The sequence below is a fragment of the Mustela lutreola genome, chromosome 2 (genome assembly GCF_030435805.1).
Source record: "Mustela lutreola isolate mMusLut2 chromosome 2, mMusLut2.pri, whole genome shotgun sequence".
NCBI lineage: Eukaryota > Metazoa > Chordata > Mammalia > Carnivora > Mustelidae > Mustela > Mustela lutreola.
In genome coordinates, this window is record NC_081291.1 from 77,442,583 (window position 1) to 77,465,135 (window position 22,553).

Below are 22,553 nucleotides of genomic sequence, written 5' to 3' on the forward strand. Positions count from 1 at the left end.
TGTGTGTGTTCTGACTATTCTACTCGTCATCAGTTCCCGTCTCTTGCCCCCTCCTTGGGTCTCCCTATTCTGAGATACAAGAAGATTGAAATAAGGCCAATGAATAACCCTGTAATGACCTCTAAATATTCATCTGAAAGGAAGAGGTGCACGTCTCTCAATTTAATCAAAAGCTAGGAATGATGCAGCTTAGTGAGGAAGGCATGTGGAAAGTCAAGACAGGCCAACAGCTAGGCCTTTTGCCCCAGACAGCCAGCACATTGTGACTACAAAAGGAAAAGTTCTTGAAGGAAATTAAAATGCTACTCCAGTGAACACATGATGACAGGGAAGTAAAACAACCTTACTGTTGATCTGGAGAAAGGTTTAGTGGTCTGGATAGAAGGTCAAACCAGCCACAACCTTCCCTTCAACCAAAGCCTCATCCAGAGCAAGGCCCTCGCTCTCCTCTAGTCTAGGAAAGGTGAGAGAGGTGAGGAAGCCACGGAAGAGAAGGATGAAGCTAGCAGAGGATGGTTCATGAGGTTTAAGGGAAGAAGCCGTCCCTGTAACATAAAAGTTCACAGGGAAGCAGCAAGGGCTGATGTAGAAGCTACAGAAAGTGATCCAGAAGACCTACACTAAACATCGGATATTTCAGTATAGATGATACAACCTTCTACCCAAAGAGGGCGCCATCTAGGCCTGTCAGAGCTAGAGAGGAGAGGCCAGTGCCTGGCTTCAAAGCTTCAGCAGGCTGAATCTCTTGTTAGGGGCTAATGCAGCTGGTGACTTGAAGTTGCAGCCAGTGTTCATTAACTATTCTGAAAACTCAAGGGCCTTTAAGAGTGATGCTAAATCTATTCTGCCTGTGCTCTGCAAATGGAAAGACAAAGCCTGGGTGACAGCACATCTGTTTACAACAAGGTTTACTGAATATTTCAAGCCCCCAGTTGAGACCTACTGCTAAGAAAATAAAGATTCCTTTTGAAATATTGCCACTTATTGACAATGCACATTGTCAACTGAGAGCTCTGTAGAAATGTGTAAGATTAATGGAATCATTAACGTGACGTTCATTCTGTAGCCCATGGATCAAGGATTAATTTTGACTCTCAGGTCTTAATCATTTTAAAAAGACATTTGATAAGGTTATGGCTACCCTAGACAGTCATTCTTCTGAGGAATCTGGGTAAAGTCAATTGGAAACCTTCTGGAAAGGATTAACCATTCTAGATGCCATAAATGACATTTGAGATACATAGGAAGAAGTCAAAATATCAACATGAACAGGAGTTTGGAAGAAGTTGATTCCAACTGTTGTGGGTGACTTTGAGGGTTCAAGACTTTGGTGGAGAAGTCACTGCAGATGTGGTAGAAATAGCAAAAGAACTAGACTTAGAAGAGGAGCCTACAGTTGGGACTGAATTGCGGCAATCTCATGATCAAACTTGACTGGCTGAGGAGTTGCTTCTGACGGATGAGCAAAGAAAGTGGTTTCTTGCGATGGAAACTACTCCTGGTGCAGATGCTGTGAAGACTGTTGAAATGACCACAAAGGATTGAGCATAGTACGTAAACTTAGTTGACAAAGAGGCAGCAGGGTTTGAGAAGATTGACTTTGATTTTGAAAGAAGTCCTACTGTGGGGGAAATGCTATTAAACAGCAGCACATGCTACAGAGAAATTGTTCATGAAAGGAAGAGTAGAGGAATGCAGCAAACTTTATTTTAAGATGTCACCACAGCCACCCCAACCTTTAGCAGCCACCATATTGATCAGTCCATGGCCAATCAGCATAGAGGCAAGACCCTCCACCAGCAAAAAGATTACTATTCACTGAAGGCTCAGATGATGGTTTGCATTTTTTAGCATTAAAATAACGTGGCCTCCTAATCCCCTCAGGAGTTTCCTGGTGAAATCTGAAACCGGCTCCTGGAGGGAGCAGGGAGAGACCAAAGAAATATACAGACCACTTCAGGTTGACATGTGGCAGTTTTAATAAGCCAAGGGAACTTACGTAGGAAACGTGTCTTGGGCAGCAGCAAGATGAGTGGATCCCCACACCTGCCCTCCAAACCTTAAAAGGTTTGATAGATAGATAGACATACAGACATACAGGGGCCTTAACTGGGTTTAATCCAATATACAATGCAACTGTTCTCAACACCACATCATTGTTTCAAGGCTGTGTCCTTGGAGCAGCCTCTGGGAGCAGGAGACACAAGCAGAACCCACATTCCAAGGACTGGGGAGAGGTGAGGTGCCTCCAAGGGCCAAGGTCAGCTCATGGGTCATCTGATGGTCGCCTCTTCTTGATGACCTCCCCCAACAACTATTTTTTTTTTTTAATTCAGGTATGTACATTTTTTAGATCATGTTATTGCACACCTAACAGACTAGATGGTCCAGTGTAAATATAACTTTTATATGCCCTGGGAAACCCAAATCTTTGTTTGACCCACTTTATTTCAATATTCCCATTCTGAACTAAACCTGCAGTATCTCTGAGATGTGTTTCTATGAGTAGTTATTCCTTTGGATTGTCTCAGTCACTTTTGAATTACCCCTGCCTATTATGGTTCTCACATCAGAGTTTAATTCCATGCCCCTTGCACAACTCAGTACTTTTTCTTGCTTTCCCCAGCCTCCCACCTCCTAGTCTCCTGACTTCCTGGCTACTCCCCTGTCTCTCTCCTCCCCTCCACAGCCAAACTTTTTAAAGATTGTCTATGCTCCCTCCCTCCCTCTCTTTCCTCACCTCCCACACCCTCACTCCATGGCAATCTGGCCTCCACTCCCACCTTTCTAAGTCAAATGGCACTTGCCAAGAATACCTCCCTGTTGATAAATCCCATGAGCACTTTTCAGTCTTTATCAAATCGGGCTTCTCAACAGGATTTGATGGTGATGACCATCTTTTCCTTAAAACATTCTGTTTTCTTTGTTTTAGGAGCCCTGAACTCTTCTCAGATTTTCCCTGCTTCTCTGGCTTGTCTTCTACCTTAAGGGATGGTGGTGCACAGGGGAGATCCCGTGCCTTTCCTCTTAGTGGTAGATTCTCTCTGAGTATGTCCCCAATGGTATATTATCATGGTGGATGTATGGAACTCTGTTCTTGGCCTTTCACAAGAGCTTCAGACCAACTCTTGCACCCCTTTTGGATGTCCTGAGAGGCCTCAGGCTACATATGCCCCAAACTCATCATCCCAAAGCAGATTCTTTTGCTCATCACAACCATCAACCCATGCACATAACAGACCTCAGAGTTGTCCCTGGCTCATCTCTCTCCCTCACCCTTGCTGTGTAACTGATTTCTGAGTTCTGTTGTTTTTGCATTTTAAATATCTCTGGAAATACTTCATTCCAGTAGTAACTACTTCATTCAGAAAACCACCTTCTCTTGCCTGGTTTGTTACAACCATGTCTTCTTTCTGATTTTACTTGGAATCTCCATATAGCAACTAAGGCTATTGGCCAAAACACAAATATGTTCATATTATTCCCTGGTCCAAAACATTTCAATGGCTGCCCTAGAGCCAAGTTCAAACTCTGTAACATGCCACAGAAAATCTGTCATGATATGGAGTCTCATCTCATTCATTCATTCATCCTTTCATTCACCGCATGGCTGTAGAGCTCCCTTTGTGTGGTAGGCACTGTGTTAGTTACTTGGGAGCAGTGAGCAAACAGATGGACATCTCTGCTTTCATGGTGACTACCTGGGACAAAATAAATGAATTACATGGTATGTTTAAAGATGAGAAGTACAATGGGAAAAGGAAGAGCAGGGAATGTTAAGGGGCTGATAGGGCCAGTGTAAGGTGAACCTTGTGATTTTAAATAAGGGAATCAGGATTATTGTCATTGAGAAAGGGACTTTTGAGCAAAGCTTTGAAAGAACTGAGGAGGTTAGCCATGAGGACATGTGGGGCAGGAGTATCCAGGCAGAGGGCATAGCCAGTATGAAGACTCTCAGGGTGGAGAGTGCCAGGCATGTTTAAGGAACAGCAAAGAGGTCCAGGTGGTGGGGAAAGGTCAGACGGGAGGAAAGCAGAGCTAGACTGGAGAGGAAATGCCGTGAAGGGAAGCACATTATACAGGATCATTTGAAGTTATTGTGAGGACTTGGCTTTACTTTGAAGGAAGTGAGCCACTGAGATATTTTAGCAAAGCAATGGCCATGGCTTGGGTTTAAGAGGATCATTTCGGATTCTGGCTGCCAGGCTGATAGAATGCATGGGTCAAGTGTAAGGCTACAAACAGAGAGACTAGTGAGGAAGTTATTTTGGGATTCCAGCTTCCCTTCTTGCCTCTCCTTTCTCCAACCCCATGTTCTGGCCACACTAAAATAACTCCATTCTTCAGATGTGCCCTTGTATTTTAGCCTTTAAGACCCTGGTTCCTTCTACCTAGAGTGCCCTCTTGCCTTCCCCATCCCCTAATCTTTGCTTGGTTAGAAATCATTTCCTCCAGGGAATCTTTGACTTTCCATTTGAAAGTGGGGCCCCTCATTTGTTCCAGTAACACCTGGGTCACCATCTCATCTTTTCACCCTGGACTAAGGTTGTACATTTAAATCTCAGTCCCACTTGTCTGGAATCCCACTTGTCAGGAATCCCACTTGTCTGGAAGCTTTGTGAGGGTAGGGCCCATGATGCTAATACCCTCTCGATACCTGACTCCAGTAGGAGCTCAATTAACTGCCATTGCTGAATGTCTAGGTTTGTGAGTGGCAGCCCCCTGAGCAGCTGAAACAACTTCTTGATTTGGAGATGAGAGATACAGGAGAGCCACACCACAGGCTGTTGGAGCTCTGCCAGGATGTCATACGCTACAGCGTCAAAACAAGTAAGACTTTCATTTCCTTCCTCTTGATCTGTATCCCTAACAAGTTCTTATATTTTCTTAAGCATATATTTATCTGATAGTAAAGCTGAGTATGACAATGTTTACGCAATAAGAAAGATGGATCAAAAAATAGTAGTTCTGTTATTTTTACAGGCCATTTAATTGGTAATACAGATTTTTTTTGTCAAGGCCAAAGATAAATGGATAGAAAAACTTTTAGTGTTAGTGCTCGTACAGAAATATGATCTGCTTCTTGGCAATCCCCATCCTCCATTTATAATCAAGACCATACATGATGACTGCTACTTATTATTTCTTACGTTGGTCTAAACTGGCAAAGCATAGTTTGATGATAGAACTTGTAAAGGGATTTTAAATCTTCATGGTCCACAATATGCAAAAAAAAAAAAAGTGTTCAGGAGGTTGTCTTTACTATAAACAGAAGTAGATTGGGAAGATACTGATGAAGTCTTGGCAGTTGGTAATTGTCAAATTATTTTATCAAATCTAACAAGATCAAAAATAAAAATCTTTAGGAAAGCATAAAAAAATGAATACATGGTAAGTTTCTGCTGTGATAGCTTTGCCATAATGCTTAACTGCTATGATATTTTGTCAAAGCAGTAGTATGGTATTGGTCTTGTGCTGACGTACTAGTCCAACTGTTAATATCCCACACACCCAGGGAACAGGTTCCAGAAGTGAGGAAGTAACTTTCCAAAATATGCATCTCGCAGTGTGCTGTAAAGGTAATCTGGTGCTTAAGACCATGCAGACATTATGCTTTGTGAATTCTGACACTGAACTAAATTTAGTGGAAAGAACATAATAAAATCCTGGCTAAAAATAATTGGTTTATATTCCCTTGGGAAAGTCTGGTGTACGTATCAAAAACCCAGTTAGCATTTCAAAAGCAGAGATACGTATCTTATTATTATAGTGCATGTCAGAAATGTAGAATGACATTTAATGTAGGAGACTTTTCAGTTTACTGGATATTTTCCATAATGTTACCATGGAAATCAATCATAAATTAACACGGAACTAAAAAAAAAAAATCTTATTAAAATTACTTGTAGCAATGTCTGGTTTCCTTTGCCATATTAGAGGAAGTTTTCCATATTTTATTTAAAAGAACATTTTCTTGAGCTTTTGTTTTTTATTGAACTCCTAGTTTAAAGAGAAAAATACCCTAAAACCAAATGCTGTGAGTTGTAATGAGAAGTCACTAAATAAAAAGGTTCCCAAATACTCAAATTTAGAAACAGACCTCCTGCCTCCTTGTTCTTTGTCATGCTGGGCTTCCTATGATTGAGAATGTCAAGTCAGTTAGCCTGGTGTTTGGTGTGAATATTCACACTGTGGAAAGCCAAGAACCTTTATGAGACCTTTTATACGAGGGGAAAAAAAATAGAAAGTTGGAACTGAAGTTGAGTCTTAAAGGCTACTGCCTTTGAAGTAAGTTGAATTAGAAAGTTTATGTAAGCCCTATGATGAGTCACATCTTACTTCCATCTACATAATGCCAGTTGCACTATGAAAAATGGTCCAATCTGAAAAATGAAAAGGCCACTCACTGCCGGTAGCCCGAAGTGAACCCTGTTGGTGAGTGAAATATGTTTAAAGATAGGGAAGTTAAATTAAGATCCATATCTTCTGAAGATAAAGGTAGCAGGCTTTGATACTTGGACAGATAGTTCTTGTAATCCATTTCTCAAGGGTTCTGGTTTGGATTTGGGGCGTGGGGAGAAAAAAGGGAACAGATAAACCGAGATCCTACGATGGTGCCCAAGTGTTGCTGAGAAACATGACTGTTTAGTAGAGAGGGTTATGAGATGGGTTTTCAACATTTGGTCCCTTTGTACATGATTAGATTTTGAATTCTTTTAAAAACTGAAGCATAATTTACAGTCAGTAAAGTGGACAGATCTCAAGTGCTCTGTGAATTTGCCCATAACTGTGCATGAGTAACCGTCACCCAGATCAAGATGTAGACCCTTCCCAGCACTCCAGAGAACTTCTTCGAGTCCCTTCCTAGTCAATATCGCCTTCCCAAAGGTACCCAGAATTCTAACCTCTGTCTCCATAGATCAGTTTTGTCTTCTATTGAATGTCCTATAAGTGGATTCATGCAGTATATACTCTTTTGTATCTGGCTGCATTTCTTTTTTTTGTTTGTTTTTTATAAACATATATTTTTATCCCCAGGGGTACAGGTCTGTGAATCACCAGGTTTACACACTTCACAGCACTCACCAAAGCACATACCCTCCCCAATGTCCATAATCCCACCCCCTTCTCCCAAACCCCCTCCCCCCAGCAACCCTCAGTTTGTTTTGTGAGATTAAGAGTCACTCTGGTTGGGGCGCCTGGGTGGCTCAGTGGGTTAAGCCGCTGCCTTCGGCTCGGGTCATGATCTCAGGGTCCTGGGATCGAGTCCCATATCGGGCTCTCTGCTCAGCAGGGAGCCTGCTTCCTTCTCTCTCTGCCTGCCTCTCCATCTACTTGTGATTTCTCTCTGTCAAATAAATAAATAAAATCTTAAAAAAAAAAAAAAAAAGAGTCACTCTGGCTGCATTTCTTATCTGAAAGATTGATTTATGTTACTGTTGTATGGAGAGTCTTTTTCATTTTTATTACTTTGTAGATGAATGTTCTGCTTAAATTTACAGACCATCCAAGATTTTTCAACCAGTTGTATGCTGGACTTGATTACTACTCTTTGGTGGCCCGATTTATGACAGAAGCATTAAACCCAAGTGTGTAAGTACCATATTACTGGACTCTTACATAGAGCATGCATTAGAGATGTTTTTTAAGTAGACAAACTTTTATTTCATGAACTTCTATTTCATGGTTTCATTGGTATAGTGTCATCATAAATAATGGAATGACACTTAGCAATATTTTAAAGAGCTTTTTGATTTGATAGAAGTACTGTGAGATGTTTCATGGAGGCATGGTTATCTCTACTTACCAAATGAGAAAATTGATGAAGCAACTTGTCATTCATTCCTGCATGAAAAGCCATGTCTCTGCTAAGTGCCAGAGAGATACTTTGAATAGAAGCAAAACTTGACTTGGCCTTCATGAAGCAAAAATTCTACTGAGATAGAGTTGCTCCATGCAAATTCACAAAAAAATTATCCCCACATATTAATGTAAAATTTTAATTCACATATGAAGGGGTGACTGCTGCATAAATATACATGGGACAATTTTTCCAAGTTGAGAGCTCAGGAAAGTCTTCTCTGAGGAAGTGAAACAAAGAGCTGAAGAATGAGTAAGAGTTAACTAGGTGAAAAGAGGAGAGAAGAGATTCAAACAGAGGAAATAGCATGCACAAAGGTTTTGTGGCAGGAGACAGCATGATGTACTTTATGAACTGAAAGGTCAGTGAAGGTGTAGAAACCTATGGGGAGCATAATGGAGGATATGATTGGAGAAATGGAGAGGGACCAGATATGCAAGACCCAGGGGCCATGCTTATGAGTTATTCTAAGTACAAAGGAAAGCTTTTAAAGGTTTCTAAATCATTATATGCCATTTGTTTATTGAAAAGATCACTAGACATATGGAGAGTGGATTGGAGGGGACTGATCAGGAGGGCTGATTAGAGGATAAAACAGAAAGGTCTGGGTAATATATTGAACCTTGGGAATGAAGACAAGAAGGAGGTCTATACAATGATGCTTGGGTTTCGGGCTTCTGTAGCTGGGTTGCTGGTCATGTCATTCATGGATATAAAAAGCATCAGAAGGGGGATCAGTTTTCAGGGGTATGATGAAAAAGGCAAGAGAAGGAATTTAATTTTCAGTTGCAAGAATTTGAGTTTACAGTGACTCTGAGCTATTTAAGAGTTTTTATCAGCCAAGCTGAGAGATATACAGTCCTGAAATTCCAATATCTCTATAAAAGGTGTCAATAAGGAGTTACTGGGGAATGATGGTAATTGAAAAGGTGGGCACAGATGGGATTCCTTAAGTCAGTGATGCTCAACTTCTCCTGTTCATCAGAATCAACTTGGGACATTTCCAAAAAATATATTGAGGGCTGGGTCCCAACTCAGACCAATTAAATTAATCTGAATTTCTGTGGCTGTCTCCCAAGCACTGATATATTTTCAAAGCCAAACAATTGGTTTTGATGAGCAGGCTGAAGACACTTTGAACAAAAACAAACCAGGAGATGGAGAAGTGGTGTCTGCAAGACAGACTGTAGAGTGAGGACAGAAGCGTAGGACTGGGCCTTGAGGACGTCTAATAATATCTCATAGTTAGGAGGAAGGAAGACCAGCCAACAGTGGAGAGAGAGAGAAGAAGGAGAAAATCAACCAGGAAGTCATGGAAACCCTAAAGGAAAGTGTTTAGAATCATAAGCTTGTTCAGTATTTAACTAAGACAGAGACTAAAAATTGTCTCTGGAGTTGGCAACATGATGTCACTGGTGACTTCCGTTAGAGAAATCTTGATGGGGTGATGAGAGATGATACCAGTTTACAGTGAGTAGAAGTGTTAAGTGGTCGGTGGGCCAGAAGACACAGTAAAATTACACAACTCTCTAAACCTTTCATTCTATGTCCTGTGATATCTAACTTCTCATCTGGGTTCTTTTAGCTGAAACACAGAGTGGATTGCAAAGTATTAAATTGTTGCTAAGCTGAACAATCCACTGAAAATGTGAGCAAGCTATGAGAGTGTCCCATATTTTCCTCTCCTTCACTTCCATGCCTCTCCCCAGGTTTACAGTTGAGCCAGATTTTATACGCAGGGTATATATTAATTTTTTTAAGTGAACAATTATTTCACTTATATTTGCAGGTGCACATGAACACATAGACTTTTTCCCCACACTTTTGAAATGTGTGAACCGGCTTCCTCGCATGGTTGAAAATAGAACCTGGAGTGTTTGCAAAATGACATGCTGTCTATAGAGAGCTTGGCATGTAGGGAGTTAGGGAGGTGACACATAGTAGGTATTCCATTTCTTTGTTTCATTTCATTTTGTGTTTTTGTTTTTGTTTGGCCTTATGTCTGAAGTTTTCCCTTGAAGGTGTTAAAATATTCACATTCAATTCTGTGACTGCAAAGCTAAGTGTGTCTGCTTGGCTTACATATTTGGAATATGTATTTATTCAGATACACTTTAATGTAATGGCTTAATTGTTAGAGGAGATTATAAGTAATTTAGTCACCCTCAAGTTATCTACAGAAAGGAGAAACTCAAATATTATGAAACAAGGCATGGTAACCCTCCCATGTGGGATTCCCTGGGAAGCGGCTCTAGATGAGTTTAGTGAGCAGGGAGTTTATTAAGGAACGCCCTTGGGATCCACATGGGTGATGAGAAAGGCAGCAGGAGTGAGCAGAACCAGAAGCCAAGCTGTTCTGCAGGCTCAAATGGCTGACTTAGTGGAGATTTTTAGAGCTATAGTGGCCCTTCTGAGTGGTCTGGAGTTGGGCCCATATGGCCAGGCCTTTATACCTGGTTGTGACCTTAAGAAAGGTAGCTCCCTGCCACGGAGGCCTTCCCCAAGGAGCTAACTTAGTCCAGCCTGGAGCAACAAAACCTTCAATGACAGGGGATTTGGGCAGTGCTTTGCAATAAAATCATCGCATAATAAGAGAGGCCCCACAGAACACTTCCCATTTGTTGTTCCCATTTGCCAGCACAAGAATATAGTGGAGAAAACCCTAGTTCAGGATGAGTAGTTTCCCTGTAGAATAGCTAGAACTGACTGAGGGTACACATGATAGGAACCTAATAAAACCTGGTTACCATGACAATGGTTTTCCTTCTTTTTTTCTAAGAATGTATTTATTTATTTATTTGAGAGAATGAGAGAGGAGAGAGAGAGAGAGTGCACTCACATAAGTGAGGAGAGGTACAGAAGGAAAGGGTGAGGCAGACTCCCCACTGAGCAAGGAGCTCAATGTGGGGCTTGATCCCAAGACCCTGAGATCATGACCCAAGCCAAAGGCAGATGCTCAACTGGTTGAGCCACCCAGGCACCTGGCAATGGTTCTTCTTTAACCAGCATCCAAAGCAGCATCCAAAGAATGAAATGGCCATGGTTTATGGCTAATATGAAGAATCTAGATGTTCTGCCTTTATGGTTCCCAGTGGACCCGAAGTGTTCCTGTAAATTATGACTGCTGAAGTAGCCTTGTGTATCCTGAAGGCCCCCAGCTATTGGCCTCTGTCAAACCATGGCTAGCACGATCACAGACTATGTTTCTCTATTTCCAACTGGATAAATTTCCAAAGACTCTATCTACACTCCCATAGCCGCTTGGTTGAATAAAACTCTATGTGCATTATTCTTGGGACACCAAAGGGATGGTTTGACTCTAGTCATAGAAGTGAAGTGTTTTTTATATCTATCTAGTTATACGTATGAGGTGTCCCCAGTGTTTCTGTTAGTGGAAGAAGCGGTTCTGAAGAAAATGATTGAATTTATTGGCTGGAAAGAAGGGGATGGAATATTTAACCCAGGTAAGTACAGCTAGTTATTGCCATCTCCCTTCCACTGCAAACACCCAAACATTTATTTGTGTGTTATATGAGGAACAGCTCCTTGAAGATTTACACATTCCAAAAAGTTGGGTAGGAATAATGCTACTTGAGAATCTAACTCGTTCCTTTCTCTGGAGTGGCAATTTTTTGCATAAATGCTAAGCAACTGATGTAAATGTTAAACCAAGGAGATGCATACAATTTGGATTTATAGCTTACAAATGAAATTCTCTGCTGCTGGGAATTTGGAAGGGCTATATGTTTATCAATCAATTTTACTTGAGAAGTTTTCTGAATCATGTAGTGCATCCTACAGTCCTTTCTTGGGACTAGAGATGAGCATGTATTGCCATTTTCTTGGTCAGGTGACAGAATATCATTAACTATGAAGACTTGGGAACTGGCCCTCGTAAGTAGAGGGAAACATTTAGTTTGAAAAAACTCTGGAATGACAGAAGAAGACTTAGGTCTTTGCTGAGATTGGGAATTGCTGTAATTGGGGGTTAGGAAGTGGGGAAGAGTCATGGGTCGGGGATGGGGCTCAGATGATTTCCGGGGATCTGTCATTAAGCTAAAGCAGCCATAGCCGTTAACATCTTCCCCTGTGGTTGGCATTTAGGGAGCTATAATTTCATGCTATAAATATGCCATTTCAATTTTGTTTTTTGCAGGTGGTTCAGTGTCCAATATGTATGCAATGAATTTAGCTAGATACAAATATTGTCCTGAAATTAAGGAAAAGGGGCTGTCTGGGTTGCCAAGATTAATCCTTTTCACATCTGCAGAGGTAAAAAATTATTTTTGATATCAGATACAGATTTTATAAGAATGTATTATTTAAGGAAGTTTGTTTGTTTGGGGCTTCTGATATGCTTTTATCCTATCTGTGTATGAATAATATGCCTAAGTATAATGTCATATTTCATTCCAAAGGAAATTCTGATGGATTTGATATTGTAATCCCTGGCCACTCAATTTTGTACATCACCTTTATTTAAAAATTTATAGCTATAACATTTTTCTTTGAGAAAAGAGAACATTCAATTTGAAAGTGCTACCTCTTTCTGAGAATCTCTTCTTTGAGTGCCTTATTTATTAAAACTTAGATGATCGCTTAACTCTGTCAGTAGACTCACATTCCCTTGTAAAAACCGATTGCTTTGAATGACTAACAGAAAGGTTTTCAAGAGGAAAGGGAGCTATTCTGAAATAATGAACATCACACACACACACACCCCACCCACCACATTGCATGTTGCCACAATCCTCTATGTCCTTTTTCTCCTCACTGTAGGGGGTCTGATTGTGGGTAAGTACATTGGCTTTGAGCTAAGCTGCCTGCATTCAGTTCTTGTCTCCACTACTAATTAGCTGAGTGACCCTGGATAAGTTAATTAACTCCTCTGTGCCTCAGTTTCCCAATTTGTCAAAATAAGTAGCAGTTAACTGTGGTCTCTAACAAATATACCCCAAAGCCCAGTGGTGTCGAACTAGAGCTAGATATCATTGCTTAGGAGTCTTGGGATAGCCGGACAGTTCTGCCTCTCTTGGTGGGGCTCCATTATGTATCTGGTGTCGGCTGCCCAATGGCTGAGGTAGAAGTGGCCCTGATCGGGATGAATCCAGTGAGTTCCCTCTGCTTGTTTCTCATCCTCCAGCAGGCTAGTCCAGGTGTGTAGTCATGGTGGGGGTCCACTGGAAAAACAATATGGACACCCACTGATCCTCTTGAGTCTCGGCTCAGAGCTGGCACATCGTCATTTCTACCTCATTTCCTCAGTGAAGCAAGTGTTGTCAATGAACCAAGATCCAAGAAGTGGGAAAACCGACTTTATCTCATAGGTAGACTTGCTGCGAAGTGCCCTGGCAAAGGGCATGGACACAGGGAGAAAGGAACCATTTGGGGCCATCATAGCCACCCAGCAGCCAGTCACATGAGCTTAGTAGTCATGGCTAAATGGGTTGTTGCAGAGACTGAATGAGCTAATGCATGGAAAGTTGGAGAGTAGCAGCTGGCACATTATAGATACACAAAAATGATAGCTAGTTTTCTTAGGGGGAGGAGAATTACCGAGCTATTATAATGTGGGTAGAATAGATAGCACAGTTGAAATAGTCTTATCTGAAAGAGAATCTTTTTTCCCTTTTTTCTTCTTGTGGGTGCCTCTGTCCATCCCACCATTGCTTCCGCCCTCCATTCCTGGCAGGAAGAGTTTAGCTTCTGTACCTTCTGTGATAATCCAGGGTCACCTGTGAAACACACGAGGCTGGCAAATCCTAAAAGTTCTGTCATTTCCAGCTTTCCTGTATCTGTCATTTTCTTTAAAGAGCACGATTTCCTTTATTATTGCCAAAGGATAAATTGTGGATGAAGAGTTGGACGGTGGAAGAAAACCTGGCCACCCCTCCCATGTTTTCCACCTGTCCTGGCTGACCTTTATTCTGGTTAGTTCAGTGCCATGTGCAAAGCGGGCGCTGAGTGTGAGGCAGCATCTGGAAGGAATCATCTAAACTGAGATTCCTAACTCAGCCACCCGAGGCCCTTCTTTTTGAAAACTTCTTCTGGAGCAAGTGAAGAATGTTTGGGAATGGGGACATCTGGGGAGAACACTTCGTCCCTTGGGATTATTACAGAATTTCCCTTTCTGGGCTCCAAACTTTGGCATGTCAATTGGAGGAAGCCCCATATCCGAAATGCAAAATCCCTTCTTTTGAATTGTACCTCCCTTGCCTGTGAAAGCTGATTCAGTAGGTCCCCTGCTATCAGCTCAGTGCCTTTCCTTTTGCCTTCTTCATTCTTTGTTTTAAAATTCACTAGTGGTCTTTTCTGGAATAATTGCTCTGGGAAGAGGGAAGGAATTCTATGGGAGCCTAGAATAAAGATCAGGACTGGGAGAGGTCAGAGACATAGGTGTAAACGGGTGATGGGGAGTATAAAGAAATTGAAACCTCATGCAGTCGGAAAAACAGAGCTAGTATTATTTTTTCTAATCTCCAGTGGAGATATATGTACAAAAAGAGTTAAAATATAAGCCTGGGGAACATGGCAGCAGAAGATGGAGCCAGAAAACCAAGAATTAGATATACATCTTGATTTACTTGAGCCATGGTAACAAAATATCATAGACAACTGGCTTAAACAGCTGATGCTTATTCCTCACCAATCTGGAGGCTGGAAAGTCCAAGTTCAAGATGGTAGATTTGGTATCTGGTGGGAGCCTGCTTCCCGGTTTGGGGACCACTGTGTGCTCATGTGGCCTTTCCTCAGCTCCTGATTGAGGACAGATGCTGAGGTTTCTATCTTCTCCCCCTATTAGGGCAGTAATCCTGTGACAGTCTCACCCTCGTGACCTCATGCCAACCTAATCCCATCACATTGGGCATTAGGGATTAAACACATGAATTTTGAGGGAACATAAGCATTCAGCTGGTTACAATGTGACTGCCACAGAGAAACTCCATAGCTTTGAACACACTGTAGCTCCAAATATAGATTTTTACCCCATTCATCCAGACTCTACCTTGTTCATTCCTTTTCCTGCTCTGGTAAAGAGATGGAGGTCATAATATTTGCATTATTTTCATTACTATTTTGGCAATCACCTTCATCACTTATTAAAACAAATCAACTCATAGGTTAAAATTTAAAAAAAAAAAAAGAAGTTAAGAAGGTTGTCGTTTCTTCAGTGGTCTTAAACCATGCTAGGCATTTTGCTATGCCTCCCTTATTTGCTCTTAGTTGTTGGCAGTGACCCTGTGGTTCTTTTCCAGTATTATTTATTATGTGGCCTTTTTTTCCCCCCTGTTTTTGGGTGTCTTCTAGAGTAACCACTGCATGCCTGAGTTGTAACATCAAGCACAAAGTATCTGCCCTTACAACTGGGGGTGTATTTCCATGCTTGAGGTTTTGATCGTAATTTTTTTTTAATTTTTTATACTTATTTATTTATTTATATTAGTATTTTTTATTTTTTAATTTTTTTATAAACATATATTTTTATCTCCAGGGTTACAGGTCTGTGAATCGCCAAGTTTACACACTTCACAGCACTCACCAAAGCACATACCCTCCCCAGTGTCCATAGCCCCACCCCCCTTCTCCCAACCCCCCTCCCCCCAGCAACCCTCAGTTTGTTTTGTGAGATTAAGAGTCACTTATGGTTTGGCTCCCTCCCAATCCCATCTTGTGTCATTGATTCTTCTCCTACCCACTTAAGCCCCCATGTTGCATCACCACTTCCTCATATCAGGGAGATCATATGATAGTTGTCTTTCTCTGCTTGACTTATTTCGCTAAGCATGATATGCTCTAGTTCCATCCATGTAGTCGCAAATGGCAATATTTCATTTCTTTTGATGGCTGCATAGTATTCCATTGTGTATATATACCACATCTTCTTGATAAATTCATCTGTTGATGGACATCTAGGTTCTTTCCATAGTTTGGCTATTATGAACATTGCTGGTATAAACATTCGGGTGCACGTGCCCCTTTGGATCACTACGTTTGTATCTTGAGGGTAAATACCCAGTAGTGCAATTGCTGGGTCATAGGTCATAGGGCAGTTCTATTTTCAACATTTTGAGGAACCTCCATGCTGTTTTCCAGAGTGGTTGCACGAGCTTGCATTCCGACCAACAGTGTAGGAGGGTTCCCCTTTCTCCGCATCCTCGCCAGCATCTGTCATTCCTGACTTGTTGATTTTAACCATTCTGACTGGTGTGAGGTGATATCTCATTGTGGTTTTGATTTGTATTTCCCTGATGCCGAGTGATATGGAGCACTTTTTCATGTGTCTGTTGGCCATCGAGATGTCTTCTTCGCCGAAATGTCTGTTCATGTCCTCTGCCCATTTCTTGATTGGATTATTTGTCCTTTGGGTGTTAAGTTTGCTACGTTCTTTATAGATTTTGGACACTAGTCCTTTATCTGATATGTCGTTTGCAAATATCTTCTCCCATTCTGTCAGTTGTCTTTTGATTTTGTTAACTGTTTCCTTTGCTGTGCAAAAGCTTTTGATCTTGATGAAATCCCAATAGTTCACTTTTGCCCTTGCTTCCCTTGCCTTTGGCGATGTTCCTAGGAAGATGCTGTTGCGGCTGAGGTCGAAGAGGTTGCTGCCTGTGTTCTCCTCAAGGATTTTGATGGATTCTTTTCTCACATTGAGGTCCTTCATCCATTTTGAGTCTATTTTTGTGTGTGGTGTAAGGAAATGGTCCAATTTCATTTTTCTGCATGTGGCTGTCCAATTTTCCCAGCACCATTTATTGAAGAGGCTGTCTTTTTTCCATTGGACATTCTTTCCTGCTTTGTCAAAGATTAGTTGACCATAGAGTTGAGGGTCTATTTCTGAGTTCTCTATTCTGTTCCATTGATCTATGTGTCTATTTTTGTGCCAGGACCATGCTGTCTTGATGATGACAGCTTTGTAATAGAGCTTGAAGTCCGGAATTGTGATGCCACCAACTTTGGCTTTCTTTTTCAATATCCTTTTGGCTATTAGAGGTCTTTTCTGGTTCCATATAAATTTTAGAATTATTTGTTCCATTTCTTTGAAAAAGATGGATGGTACTTTGATAGGAATTGCATTAAATGTGTAGATTGCTTTAGGTAGCATAGACATTTTCACAATATTTATTCTTCCAATCCAGGAGCATGGAACATTTTCCCATTTCTTTGTGTCTTCCTCAATTTCTTTCATGAGTACTTTATAGTTTTCTGAGTATAGATTCTTTGCCTCTTTGGTTAGGTTTATTCCTAGGTATTTTATGGTTTTGGGTGCAATTGTAAATGGGATTGACTCCTTAATTTCCCTTTCTTCCGTCTTGCTGTTGGTGTAGAGAAATGCAATTGATTTCTGTGCATTGATTTTATATGCTAACACTTTACTGAATTCCTGTACAAGTTCTAGCAGTTTTGGAGTGGAGTCTTTTGGGTTTTCCACATATAGTATCATATCATCTGTGAAGAGTGATAATTTGACTTCTTCTTTGCCGATTGGATGCCTTTAATTTCCTTCTGTTGTCTGATTGCTGAGGCCAGGACTTCTAGTACTATGTTGAATAGCAGTGGTGATAATGGACATCCCTGCTGTGCTCCTGACCTTAGCGGAAAAGCTTTCAGTTTTTCTCCATTGAGAATGATATTTGTGGTGGGTTTTTCATAGATGGCTTTGATGATATTGAGGTATGTGCCCTCTATCCCTACACTTTGAAGAGTTTTGAAAAGGAAGGGATGCTGTACTTTGTCAAATGCTTTTTCAGCATCTATTGAAGTATCATATGGTTCTTGTTCTTTCTTTTATTGATGTGTTGTATCACATTGACTGATTTGCGGATGTTGAACCAACCTTGCAGCCCTGGAATAAATCCCACTTGGTCGTGGTGAATAATCCTTTTAATGTACTGTTGAATCCTATTGGCTCATATTTTGGTGAGAATTTTCGTATCTGTGTTCATCAAGTATATTGGTCTGTAGCTCTCTTTTTTGATGGGATCCTTGTCTGGTTTTGGGATCAAGGTGATGCTGGCCTCATAAAATGAGTTTGGAAGTTTTTCTTCCACTTCTATTTTTTGGAACAGTTTCAGGAGAATAGGAATTAGTTCTTCTTTAAATGTTTGGTAGAATTCCCCCGGGAAGCCGTCTGGCCCAGGGCTTTTGTTTGTTTGGAGATTTTTAATGACTGTTTCAATCTCCTTACTGGTTATGGGTCTGTTCAGGCTTTCTATTTCTTCCTGGTTCAGGTGTGCTAGTTTATATGTTTCTAGGAATGCATCCATTTCTTCCAGATTGTCAAATTTGTTGGTGTAGAGTTGCTCATAGTATGTTCTTATAATAGTTTGTATTTCTTTGGTGTTAGTTGTGATCTCTCCTCTTTCATTCATGATTTTATTTATTTGGGTCCTTTCTCTTTTCTTTTTGATAAGTTGGGCCAGGGGTTTATCAATTTTATTAATTCTTTCAAAGAACCAGCTCCTACTTTCGTTGATTTGTTCTATTGTTTTTTTGGTTTCTATTTCATTGATTGATGCTCTGATCTTTATGATTTCTCTTCTCCTGCTGGGCTTAGAGTTTCTTATTCTTTCTCCAACTCCTTTAGGTGTAGGGTTAGGTTGTGTACCTGAGACCTTTCTTGTTTCTTGAGGAAGGCTTGTACCGCTATATATTTTCCTCTCAGGACTGCCTTTGTTGTGTCCCACAGATTTTGAACTGTTGTATTGTCATTATCATTTGTTTCCATGATTTTTTTCAATTCTTTTTTAATTTCCAGGTTGACCCATTCATTCTTTAGAAGGATGCTGTTTAGTCTCCATGTATTTGGGTTCTTTCCAAACTTCCTCTTGTGGTTGAGTTCTAGCTTCAGAGCATTGTGGTCTGAAAATATGCAGGGAATGATCCCAATCTTTTGATACCGGTTGAGTCCTGATTTAGGACCGAGGATGTGATCTATTCTGGAGATTGTTCCATGTGCACTAGAGAAGAATGTGAATTCTGTTGCTTTGGGATGAAATGTTCTGAATATATCTGTGATGTCCATCTGGTCCAGTGTTTCGTTTAATGCCTTTATTTCCTTGATGATTTTTGGCTTGGATGATCTGTCCATTTCAGTGAGGGGAGTGTTAAAGTCCCCTAGTATTATTGTATTATTGTTGATGTATTTCTTTGATTTTGTTATTAATTGGTTTATATATTGGGCTGCTCCCACGTTGGGGGCATAGATATTTAAAATTGTTAGATCTTCTTGTTGGCCAGACCCTTTGAGTATGATATATGATATTATAGTCTTTGACTTAAAATCTAATTGATCTGATATAAGGATTGCCACTCCCGCTTTCTTCTGATGTCCATTAGCATGTTAAATTCTTTTCCACCCCCTCACTTTAAATCTGAAGGTTTCTTCACGCTTAAAATGAGTTTCTTAGAGGCAACTAATAGATCGGTTTTGTTTTTTTATCCATTCTGATACCCTGTGTCTTTTGATTGGGGCATTAACCCATTAACATTCAGGGTAACTATTGAGAGATATGTATTTAGTGCCATTGTATTGCCTTTAAGGTGAATGTTACTGTATATTGTCTCTGTTCCTTACTGATCTACCACTTGTAGGCTCTCTCTTTGCTTAGAGGGCCCCTTTCAATATTTCCTGTAGAGCTGGTTTGGTGTTTGCAAATTCTTTCAGCTTTTGTTTGTCCTGGAAGCTTTTAATCTCTCCTTCTATTTTCAATGATAACCTAGCTGGATATAATATTCTTGGCTGCATGTTTTTCTCTTTTAGTGCTCTGAAAATATCATGCCAGCTCTTACTGGCCTGCCAGGTCTCTGTGGATAAGTCCACTGTCAATCTAATATTTTTACCATTGTATGTTACAGACTTCTTTTCCCGGGCTGCTTTCAGTATTTTCTCTTTTTCACTGAGACTTGTAAATTTTACTATTAGGTGACGGGGTGTGGGCTTATTCTTATTGATTTTGAGGGGCGTTCTCTGAACCTCCTGAATTTTGATGCTCGTTTCCTTTGCCATATTGGGGAAATTCTCCCCAATAATTCTCTCCAGTATACCTTCTGCTCCCCTCTCTCTTTCTTCTTCTGGAATCCCAATTATTCTAATGTTGTTTCGTCTTATGGTGTCACTTATCTCTCGAATTGTCCCCTCGTGGTCCAGTAGCTGTTTGTCCCTCTTTTGCTCAGCTTCTTTATTCTCTGTCATTTGGTCTTCTATATCACTAATTCTTTCTTCTGCCTCATTTATCCTAGCAGTGAGAGCCTCCATTTTTGATTGCACCTCATTAATAGCTTTTTTGATTTCAACTTGGTTAGATTTTAGTTCTTTTATTTCTCCAGAAAGGGCTTTTATATCTCCCTAGAGGGTTTCTCTAATATCTTCCATGCCTTTTTCGAGCCCGGCTAGAACCTTGAGAATTGTCATTCTGAACTCTAGATCTGACATATTACCAATGTCTGTATTGATTAGGTCCCTAACCTTTGGCACTGCCTCTTGTTCTTTTTTTTGTGGTGAATTTTTCCACCTTGTCATTTTGTCCAGCTAAGAGTATATGAAGGAGAAAGTAAAATACTAAAAGGGTGGCAACAACCCCAGGAAAATATGCTTTAACCAAATCAGAAGTGATGCCCAATCCTGAGGGGGGAGAAAGGGGATAAAAAGAGGTTCAATAAGAAAATAAAAAAAAGAAAAAAAAAGAAAAGAAAAGAATTAAAAAAAGAAAACGAATAAAGAAAAATATAAAAAAGAAAAAAATATATATTAGATAAACTAGTTAAAAATCGTTAAAAAAAAGGGTAAAAGTAAAAAAAAATTAGCAGAAGAAGAGAAAAAAAATGAAAAAGAAAAAAATTAAATTAACTGCAAGACTAAAAAAATCACAGGGAGAAAGCCATGAGTTCCGTGCCTTGCTTTCTCCTCCTCTGGAATTCTGCTGCTCTCCTTGGTATTGAAACTGCACTCCTTGGTAGGTGAACTTGGTCTTGGCTGGATTTCTTGTTGATCTTCTGGGGGAGGGGCCTGTTGTAGTGATTTTCAAGTGTCTTTGCCCCAGGCGGAATTGCACTGCCCTTACCAGGGCCCGAGCTGAGTAATCCGCTTGGGTTTGCTTTCAGGAGCTTTTGTTCCCTGAGTGCTTTCCGTAGAGTTCCGGAGGACAGGAATACAAATGGGGGCCTCCTGGTCTCCGGCCCGGAGGAGCCGAGAGCCCAGGGTCCCACTCCTCAGTGCACCCTCAGAGAACAGCAACCAGTTACTCCCGTCTGCCTACCTCCGGCCGCGCTCCGAACTCACGTAGCCTGCGGCTGGCTCAAGGTTGCCCCGAGCTGTGAGCTTACTGTCGGCTCTGTCTCTGTAGCCGGCTTTCCCATTCCAATACCCTCAAGCTCTGCGACACTCAGACACCCCCGATCCTTCTGTGACCCTGCGGGGCCTGAGGCCACGCTGACCCCGCGTGGGCTTCGCCCGGGTTTAGCCTCTGGAGTGATATCCCTCAGTGGAACAGACTTTTAAAAGTCCCGATTTTGTGCTCCGTTGCTCTGCCGCTTGCCATAGCCGGCCCCTCCCCCAGGGTCTATCTTCCTGTCGCTTTGGATTCACTTCTCCGCCAAGTCCTACCTTTCAGAAAGTGGTTGTTTTTCTGTTTCCAGAATTGCTGTTCTTCTTCTCTTCGATATGCCGATGGATTTGCAGGTGTTTGCAATCTTTAGAAAAGCTATCTAGCTGATCTCCTGCTAGCTGATATAGTCTCAGCCTGCTACTTCTCCTCCATCTTGACTCCTCCTCGGTTTTGATTGTAATTTAACCATCCACGGAGACTTGGAGCATCATGCTAGAGCTCCCCACACTGTCTGTGTATCCACAGTGACTTCCCCAGGCTGAGTAGGAACCAAAAAAGAGAAGGGACTTTGGAGAAAAGTAATAAAAGTAATAATCTAGGGCTTGATTAGCATTTAAATATGAATTCCTTGAATTTAAGGAAATTGTAGTTTAGAATCCACGTTCTTTTGAGAATCAGCATAAAATAGTGATCATGGTCTGCTACTAAAAAGCCAAGGGAGAAGAGAAACCCTTACCTCCCAGGCCAGCCAGCAATCGGCCTAGTTCCTCTCTAACAGGATAGAGGCTGGGATGGGGCGGGAGAGACCAGGGTACAGTTCTCAAGGTCATGCCTCCTCACATACCTCATTCATTCACCCTATTCATGGCCCTTCTGTCTTGGCGAATTTGACCGGAGTTTGGATGCTAATGGGGTTGTTCTTCACCAGTGAGCAGGTACTTTTTAGGACCTTAGGCCGAGCATAGAGTAGCCCACCTGCTTTAGGAACAGAGCCAGCTGTGTGCTCTTGGAGAGGTCCCTGGACTGCATTCCTTTTCTTCACTCCCCGACAGGGGACACTCACAGACCCTAGTTTCCGCACCACCTCGAGCTCATTTGAGTGTCAAATTAGTCCGAGTGCCCAGCACACTGTCTATGGGAGGGAAAAGCCACGGCTTCCTGGGAAACCCAAGGTCACAGAAAAAATCCTTGCAGGAGCCAGAAAGGAAAACCTCAGGGCATGTCTGTCTTTCATAGAGGCACTTGCCGTTTCATGGTCATAGGAGTAAATGCCCACTGAAATGTTTGTGTCTTCTGTAGACGAATGAAACCCAGTGGGGGAGACTGGGTCTTAGAACGAACAACTGACTTATCTTTTGCCAGAGATG

The 22,553-nt window shown here is 41.3% G+C and overlaps 1 protein-coding gene across 1 annotated transcript in view; it reads left to right on the forward strand.

Annotated features, from left to right (window-relative positions):
• GADL1 (glutamate decarboxylase like 1) overlaps positions 1-22,553 on the forward strand; it is a 187,303-nt gene that overhangs the window by 46,476 nt on the left and 118,274 nt on the right. The window contains exons 3-6 of the mRNA XM_059162397.1: positions 4,704-4,830; positions 7,503-7,593; positions 11,219-11,325; positions 12,018-12,133. Of these exons, the coding sequence (XP_059018380.1) occupies positions 4,704-4,830; positions 7,503-7,593; positions 11,219-11,325; positions 12,018-12,133 (441 nt within the window). The remainder of the gene's footprint in view (positions 1-4,703; positions 4,831-7,502; positions 7,594-11,218; positions 11,326-12,017; positions 12,134-22,553) is intronic.